Source organism: Astatotilapia calliptera, chromosome 20 (genome assembly GCF_900246225.1).
Source record: "Astatotilapia calliptera chromosome 20, fAstCal1.2, whole genome shotgun sequence".
Lineage (NCBI taxonomy): Eukaryota > Metazoa > Chordata > Actinopteri > Cichliformes > Cichlidae > Astatotilapia > Astatotilapia calliptera.
Genome location: NC_039321.1, coordinates 1,925,477 through 1,934,005, shown reverse-complemented (window position 1 = coordinate 1,934,005; position 8,529 = coordinate 1,925,477). Strand labels below are relative to the sequence as shown.

At 46.3% G+C, this 8,529-nt stretch overlaps 1 protein-coding gene across 2 annotated transcripts; it reads right to left on the bottom strand.

Annotated features, from left to right (window-relative positions):
* Window positions 1-181: 181 nt before the first annotated feature.
* On the bottom strand, window positions 182-8,529 carry rfc2 (replication factor C (activator 1) 2). Of its 2 annotated transcripts, none has more exons than XM_026153331.1 (6): window positions 8,148-8,529; window positions 6,230-6,335; window positions 6,056-6,157; window positions 4,689-4,947; window positions 4,346-4,606; window positions 182-610 (listed from the first exon to the last, which is right to left on the bottom strand). In XM_026153331.1, exons 1-6 carry the CDS (start codon window positions 8,377-8,379, stop codon window positions 500-502), a joined length of 1,071 nt encoding a protein of 356 aa, XP_026009116.1. In that variant the 5' UTR covers window positions 8,380-8,529; the 3' UTR covers window positions 182-499. The 2 variants fall into 2 exon arrangements, with proteins under 2 accessions (XP_026009116.1, XP_026009117.1); XM_026153332.1 differs by lacking the exon at window positions 8,148-8,529 and adding an exon at window positions 7,143-7,606.

The window sequence follows — 8,529 nt, the reverse complement described above, 5'->3', positions numbered from 1 at the left end:
GGTCCAGAATAGTCCCACAGCGAGATTCTGATTCAAGTAGGGGTCTTTTGTGGGCTTTCTATGTCCTCTGTGGTTCAATCACGTTTTATTTAACAGCACCAAATCACAACAGTCACCTCAAGGTGCTTTATATTGTAAGGTAGACCCTACAGGTTCAAATAAGTATCAGTGATATCTCATGTTTACCTTCACAACAGTCTCACCTTTATTTTCTCAAAGATCTCAAAGCATACAGAACACTTCTGCTGGTCAGCAACAAATATTTTTAACAGCTTTTGAGGTTTGAATTTAAAACTTTTTTCACAGCTAAAAAACCCCCCAGAAAGCAGCAGAAGACAAAATCTGACCGATGAACATCTAATCCAATGATGCAGCTTTAAGTTTCTTTACATTATTTTGCAGGAATGCGTGATGTGCTGTTACAGTCTTGACTCTGTCAGCAGTGAACAAGTCTGATACTGAGCGGGCAGCTTCGACGCGCTCGGCGGGTCGCTGGGGTTTAGCTGGCAGCGGCGGGCGCCGTCTTGCTGCAGAGCCGTGCGAGCAGACCAGCCATCTGCAGCAGGGAGTTCACGCCTTCAGCTATCCGCATGTGGGTGTAGCCGATCTCCTGCAACAGAGAAACATTGAGATGGGACGAATCTGCGTGTAGAGTCGTTGTTAAAGGAACAGCTGAAACCTTTAGGAAGCGTGAAACTGCACGCCTGCTCGACTCAGACGGTCAGAAATGAGACAGAGTTTAAATGAAGTTACCTTTGAGTATAGTAACGGAAGAATCAGTCACAATACTCAGATTACCAACAGTTTTTACTTCAGTCACACATCTGACCTGGTAAAGTTGGTTTCTATTTTAATAACTTCAGATGTTTCCCACAAAAAATATAAAAGCAACTCAAAGTAGCCTGAAAGTACACCAAGAGTATCCCAGTGAAATTAAAATGTACAAAGATCCGTGAGCTCTGAAGCCAAGACTTGCTTCAAGAAATTATTTAGAATAAAAAGTAAACACAGGGATTTCTACAAAGCAGATTTCAACACTTGAGCTCCTCCAGCTCAGACTGAGCAGCAGCTTGAAGCTGCTGCAGTGCTCGACCGAAACGACGCCATAAAGTGCTCACGGGTTTCTGCCTAGAGACGAGCTGATGAGTGGGACTGATGGATGCAGACGGTCGGTCATGGTGAAGCCGTTTCACTCCTCGATCTGTTCCCGTCCTCACCTCAGAACAGGACAACATAAATAAATCATGGAAGCTGGAATGAGTTTCCGGGGAAGGAGGTGGCTGTGGAGAGGAAAGTCTTGATATCTCAGCTCTGACATTTGCCCTCAGGAACACGATCCAGGTAAAAATCAGTGTTTGGGTGCCTGAGCTCAGAAAGTTCAGGAAAATTCCCACTACGAAAACCTAAAACATCCAGATCTGTAACAGCAGCGGGGAGGGCGTCTGTCAGCCTGTCCTGTGGTGCTACCAGAGCAGTCCATCAATGGTGTTCAGCACTTTGTTTAAGCTTTCCTTAAATCAGTAGCCATCAGTAGAACTGCTCCTCAGTTATTATTCATATTTCCTGAGCGCTCAGATGTACGCAAGTGGCCACCGTCCGCCCAAGGCAGCAACCCAGCAGACAGCAGCATCGTCCTTCCTGTTTCTCTGCGTGACAGGAAGCTGAAAAGGAAAGCAGATGACAGCTGCTCGAACCAGCACAGTTGACAGTAATTTAAATTTAGAAAACAAACAGCGGTACGTGAGCCCAGTGAGAGTAAACAGGCGTTCAACTGCTCTACCGGAGCACTGAGTAATCACATCCTGCATGGGCGTGGCTTAGCAGCCGCTGACTTATGCCTGGGTGCCGCTCACAGTCACAGTCTGACAAAGATTTGCATATTACAAGTCAGCCTTGCAAAGAGAAGCAGCTCTGAGTCCCGTCCCCTAGTTAACAGAAAACCTCCAGAGTGTGTGAACAGTGCTGACAGTCCCCCGCGGGTGACTCCTCCATCCATCCAGTCAGCAGGGGATTTCCCCGTCAGGTGACTCAGGAGGGAAATTCAGTCACATCTGGTGCTCTAACAGGGATCTTTGTACAGCAGCGTGAGACTTTACTTCCTGTTCTGTTGCGGAAGAAACCTTTGGTTGAAAGTTGGTTTCAGTTCATTGCCTACAGTGCTTAAAAATAAGAAATAAGCAGAAGCCTCAAGAACCTGAAACACAAACGTCAGAGGAGGAAGAAAAAGCAATGAGTGAGGCGTTTCCTCTGAGTGAGCGTGGGTAAACAGAAAAACATGACCTCACCGTCAGATGCACACTAATAAATCTGACCTCTGCTACTATTCTGAGCAAAGGGCTCAGACCCTGATCACATGATCTCACAGACCCGCTGGGCACGTTTGCATGTAAAAGTTCTCAGATGTATGCTGATCCTCATCTGTGCAGGACCTTCCAGAATCTGGAGTTCTACTCTGAAGTTAACAAGGAGCTGGTGCAGTGAATTAGTAACTGACACGCGAGTACCTCGCAGAGTCCTGAGCAACCTGCTGATGCTCCACGATGAACGTGATGAAATAAAGGAACTCAACTGTAAAAGATTTCAGTGATTTAACGTGAGCGTTTAAGTGAAAGCTGAGTCAGAAGTTACACCAAAAGAGGAAGCGGCCACAGAAGGACGCGCTCAGGGTCAGCAGCAGCATCTGTTCCACGCGGCAGGATTTCACCGTATCCAAGTAACATTAGGGTTAACTCTCGGGTTTCTGTACTCCGAAGGTGGTTCACTTCCTAATGGGGTAAATCGCCATGGCAACTTATACTGCAGACCAACAGGTATGAAATTATCGTCTACTGACCAATCAATTCTCCAGAAAAAGACTGTCATCACTCCTGGACGATTCTCTGCTGGGAGAGCAGGAGCGTCTGAGGAATTTGTGTTTGCCTGATCACTAACAAATGTTTACTTCTTTTTTTCCTGTTCGCAGCACAATCAGACACTTTTCTGTTAGCATTAACATCTGAGGTTGTGTCCAAATTCATGGGCTGCATCCTCCTGAGGACCCGGCCTTCTCTGTCTACGTGGGCCGGGTCCTCAGAAGGTCGGGTAGGCCGGAAATAAACAGATGTGAAATGGGACGGTCTCGCCTTCAGATTTGTGTCACCACTGACTCAGTGGAGTTTAATGAACTCTGCCGTCTGCTCCTTGCTATCTAAAAATATAACAGGACACTGGCGTAAATTCTTGACTGTCTCGGTCAAGAATGTGGTGTATAAATGTAGTTCTACCTGCTCGCCCCCCGATGTCTCACACTTCTGTTTAATCAGTTTTCTGGTTGACGTTATTCAGCTGTGTGAAAACTAACTTTAATCTCAGCCAAACAGATTTACTCACGAATAAAACACTGAAAAAGCCAAACAGTAACATTTGTAGGTTGTCTAAGTGACTTATATATCACGTTTAACCTGAGTAGCGAAAGACAGCGATGATCTGAACATGATGTGCCGGAGTTGTGCCGTTCTCAACGACTTCAGTGACCCTCGCGCTCCCGACTAGCAATCGAGCTGGTGGGTAACAGACGACTCCGAAAACATCGAAGCACTTTTGCAAATATGCGATATCTTGATAAACCGAGCAGATATTTGAAGTTTACACAGCTACTTTCTCGCCTGAAAATATGTTAAAAGTTTATTTTGTGACCCAGAAAGAATAATAAGAGTAATTTTAATTTTAGTAGCGGCCGCCATTGTTGAAAACTGGAATTGGCTGGGCCGCGCTATGAATTCTGGGATATGGTGGGCCACGAAGGACACACCCGATCCATCCTTCAAATTCGGGGAAAAGGAGGACGCATTTGTCGACTGCATTCGGAGGAGTCGACGAATTTGGACAGCCTTCGGCGCGTCGCTGTGACGTAATCGGTCTACGAATGCTGCCTCAGGAGGACGCAGCCCATGAATTTGGACACGCCCTGATACTAAAACAGAACAACTACACTCTCAACTCATATCTTGTACAAACACTATATTTGAATTCGGTTTATATATTTAATCTCAAAAGTGCATCATGCTGTGACGGGAATGTCCTTGAATTACTGTGGTGATGTATAAGTGTAGTTCTACACTGACTGCTTACCTGCTCTTCCCCGATGTTTGGTAAATGAGTCCAGATAACGACGCCTGCCTACGAACTCACTTCTGAAAACACTAATGGCGGCGTACGAGTGAAGGGCTTTATTTATTTTTATAAACTGCTGATGCTGATATAAAAATCTGCCTTCACAGAGCAGCTGCCATGTGCTGGGACCACCAGAGGTTTACAAGTTGTCACGATCAGCTGATCTTTTTTTCGGCGCCGTTGATGAACTCACCTTGATGAACTCCAGCTTCAGGTACTCGGCCATCTGGTAGGTCTTACAGACCCTGAAGATGTTCCCGATGATGTCCACTGGAGAGTAGCCCAGCGCCCACAGCTGCTCCACGACTTTGTAGGCCTCGTCGATGTTCCCGTCCACGCAGTGTCCCAGCATGCTTTTCACCATCAGGGGGTGGGGCTCGTCGCACACCTTAAACACGTTCTCGCTGTTGATGTAGCCAAAGCCGGAGTGAGTGGACTGCAGGTTGTTCAGCGCCTGGAGAGAAAAGGCCAAAACAAGTTCAGAAAATCCATGTTCAACCTCTGGGATGAGCGCCTGACTAAGCTCCGCCCCTCACCTGTCTCATGTCTCCCTGCGCAGTGAAGATGATGGCTTCCAGTCCATCGTCGGACACTGAGAGGCGCTCTTTCTCCACCACTTCCTGCAGCCGGACGAGGATCTGGCCGTCGGTCAGTTTGGAGTAGCGCAGCACGGCGCAGCGGGACTGGATCGGCTCGATGATCTTATCGGAGGCGTTGCAGGCGAGAGCGAAGCGCGTCGTCTTCGAGTAGATCTCCATGATCCTCCTCAGTGCCTGCTGAGCTCCGTCTGTCATGCTGGGAGGATGGAAACGTCACAGAAACTGCTCTCAAATCAGCGTTCACACCAGACTGACTATTTTACTGTCAAATAGCTTCGCCTACACCCCCACCTGCCCACCCACGGCCTGAGGTAACCCACGTCACTCAGGCCACTCACACACACAGACTCTATACTCGCATCAAGTCCTTTGCACTACTTATGTTTTTCTCCTATTTGTTGTTTATTACTGCACAGCGTGGAGCACCCATCATTTTTTTGTACATGTACAATGACAATAAAGAGCTATTCTATTCAATTCTATTCTATTCTTTACTGTCAAACAGCTGCTGCCGAGTCACATGTGATGGAGGGCAGGTGCAACTGAGCAGGTTGTCCGGCTGCATCTACGCATCAGTTACACCATGACTGATGTAAACTTTTTATTTTCATTCACAGCTTATATTAAGTTCACTCTGATAAAATGTAAAAAAGCCTAAATTTTTTTATGTTTTTTATTTATCATTCAATTATTAGTGTTGATATTATTCAAATATGTTAAAATGTTGTTTGTGCAAAATGTATATTATGACACAGAAGGAGCCGGTCCCCACCGTTATGGGACGATATCGATTTAATGTTTTTGATATCTCGGCGGACTAAAACCGATTTGTCCTACAGCAGCCACCGTAGCCAGGAGCACACCCTAGACTTGGAGGGATGAGAAAAGAACTCAGTTGACTGCAATCTACTCTACCTCTGATGAAGTGTGTGATGTCAGTAAAGTTTTACTTGCTTGTCTTTTTCACTCTGCACAAACGGACTTTACGACCGAAGGACCTCGGCTGAGAGATTTGTTGGTTTTTTGTGCTTTTTTAGAGAACAGTTGACTTTCGCCGTTGTGTGCAATGCAGTGCTACTGAAGCTTGACTCGTTCTGTGGCTTTCGTGGGAGCAAAGCATGTTTTCTGGAGCTTTCACAAAGACGGGGACCAAGAGACAAAAGCTCAGTGTGAACATGACCGACGAGGGCGCTGCCAGCAGATCTTTCTGCTGGCAGCGCCCTCGTACTTCATGTTACCTTGAAGTTTTAGCCGAAGTATTGGAATTTCCTTGTTTTTAAAAAGTCACTGCACGGCTTGCTTACCTGTCGGCTTCGTCCAGAATGATGATCTTGTGCCGTCCTTTGGGCAGTGTGACCTTCTGCTGAGCAAACATCTTGATCTTGTTCCTCACCACGTCGATGCCCCTGCAGATAAAAAGCTTACAGTCAACTCCCAGTCCACCAAACAACCAGAGGTCGTCCTGAGCGGCGCCTCACCTGTCGTTGGAGGCGTTCAGCTCCAGCACGGCGTCCTTCATCGAGGTTCCCAGCAGAGCGCGGGCCAAACACAAGATGCTGGTGGTCTTTCCAGTGCCGGGAGGACCTGAATAACAACATGCATGACTCAGCCAGTGTTTCCCAATTATCTGCCTGGTGGTAGGTGGTGATTATGCAGCACACATCTTTAATGACTTTAAAGCGTGAGAACACAATTCTTGGGGTTTTTTTTAAATTTTATTTTTTCTAATCCACACGGGTTCATATGTAGAAATATTCCCAGACTAATATTTGGTTAAATGTCCCTTAGCAAGCTGCACTTTGACCTGATCCTTTTAGTTGCCATCAACTAGCTTCTGTTATAACTGACTGGATATGTGACCGCTGTGGTGAATTGGTGAGTTTCCTGATACAGGCTTTATTAGCCTGTTGCACAGAAGAGTGACAGGAAAGCAGAAGGAGAGAGAGGGGAAGACAGGCAGCAAAGGGTTCGGATTCGAACCTGGGCCAGCCGTCCTCAGCCATACGGCATATGGTCACCTGCTCATCACTGTGAGCTACACTGGCGGCCCCACAACCAACTTTTAAGTGTAGTTCAAAATTCTCAGAGTTGCGATCAGACTTTTGGAAAGACTATTCCTTAATGTTATCCAAAACTACTTTTGATGTGTGTTTGGGATCACTGTCCTGTTGAAACGCACAACTGTGTCTTAGTTTCAACCATCTAATTGATTTGATTTGAGATCAAGCTGACTAATTGGGAGATTGTCATCCTCCTTCATCCTTTGTGGAATGTACCAGTACCACTGGCAGCAAAACAGTCCCAGAGCAGGATGCTGCCATTACTAACGGGTTGACAGTTGGTGCAGTGTTCTTGGGTTTTCAAGCATCATATTAACTCCTACAAATATACCTCCTTTCATCGAGTCCAAACAGCTCAATCTTTGTCTCCTCTGACCATGAAACGCTTCTCCAGAAGGCATTTGGCTTGTTCATCTGGGCAGCTGCAAATTTCAGGTGAGCTTGAAGGTGTTGATTTTGGATTATCGGCTTCTTCCTTGGTCGTCTTAGTTCACGGAGATGCAAAACTGGCTTCACTGTGGACTGTGACACTGGTGGTCCAGCAGTTTCCAGCTCATGGCAGTGTTGTGCCACGACGGGTCCTGAGTTGTTCCAGAACATCCTAACAAATTTCCTTGCACCTGAGGGGAAAAGTTTAGGTTTTCCTCCAGACACATCTCCAACCTTACAACCTCGAAACTGCAGTTGTTTACAAATTACTAAAAGACAACTCTCCAACTTGTGAATTTACAGTTGTCCTTGTTAGAACTACACCAGGCTCTGAACATTCATAAATCCAATGAATGCATATATATTTTTAATTTTTACGTTTATTAAAGATGTATGCTGTACAATCATTTCATCTTGGAAAAAGAAAAGGTCAAAGAAATGAAAACCCTGAATGACCCTGATAGTCATACCTCTGATGACTGGATGCACAGCTGTATTTGGGATCTAGTTTTTTAAGTTGTGTGTGACTGAGCTCAGTCAAAGAAAGCGTGATCTTGGTCTTTAAAGTAAACCGATGAGGAACATAACACCATGTGTCAGAGATCTGTAATGTTGCATTACATTTTGGTAAAATGATGGTCAAATGTCCACCATAAAGAAGTTGTGCTTCTCAACTCTGAAAATGTGCTTCCCCCCCCCCTGCAGGTACAAAAGTCATTTAGGAGTTTCTCAGCAGGTAATCAAACTTTTTGGTAACTTAGTTCTTCCTCGAAGTAGCTGTACTGTTTCTTCTCCTCCATACAGGCTTCCTGTAAATTAATCTCTAACCTAGCGGCAGCCTGGGGAGCACGTAACCCTTCCAACCCTGTGCATGAGAAGTCCTAACCGTGTAAAAGTCCTCACTGACCTGCGATGATTATGTTGGGGACGTTTCCCTCTCTGGCGAAGACCTCCAGCCTGCTCACCGTCTCCTCGTTTCCCACAATCTCGTTCAGCTTCAGCGGCCGGTATTTCTCCACCCACGGTAGCTCGTAAGCGCTCCCGGAGCCTTTAGACGAGGACTCTCCGGCCTCCGTGTCCGCCTTTTGTCCGCTTTCTGTGGGTTTCTGCTTACACTCAGTCTCCATCTCCACATCCATGATGTCTGTTTCTGCTCCCTGACAGCCCGCGAACGGAGGTTTCCCTCCCTGACAACAGCGCCACAGCAAACAAACTCCTCATTGGCTGAGTGTTTATGGGCGAAGGTCGTGATTGGCCAAGGAAAACCTCGCGATGTTTCACATTCACAA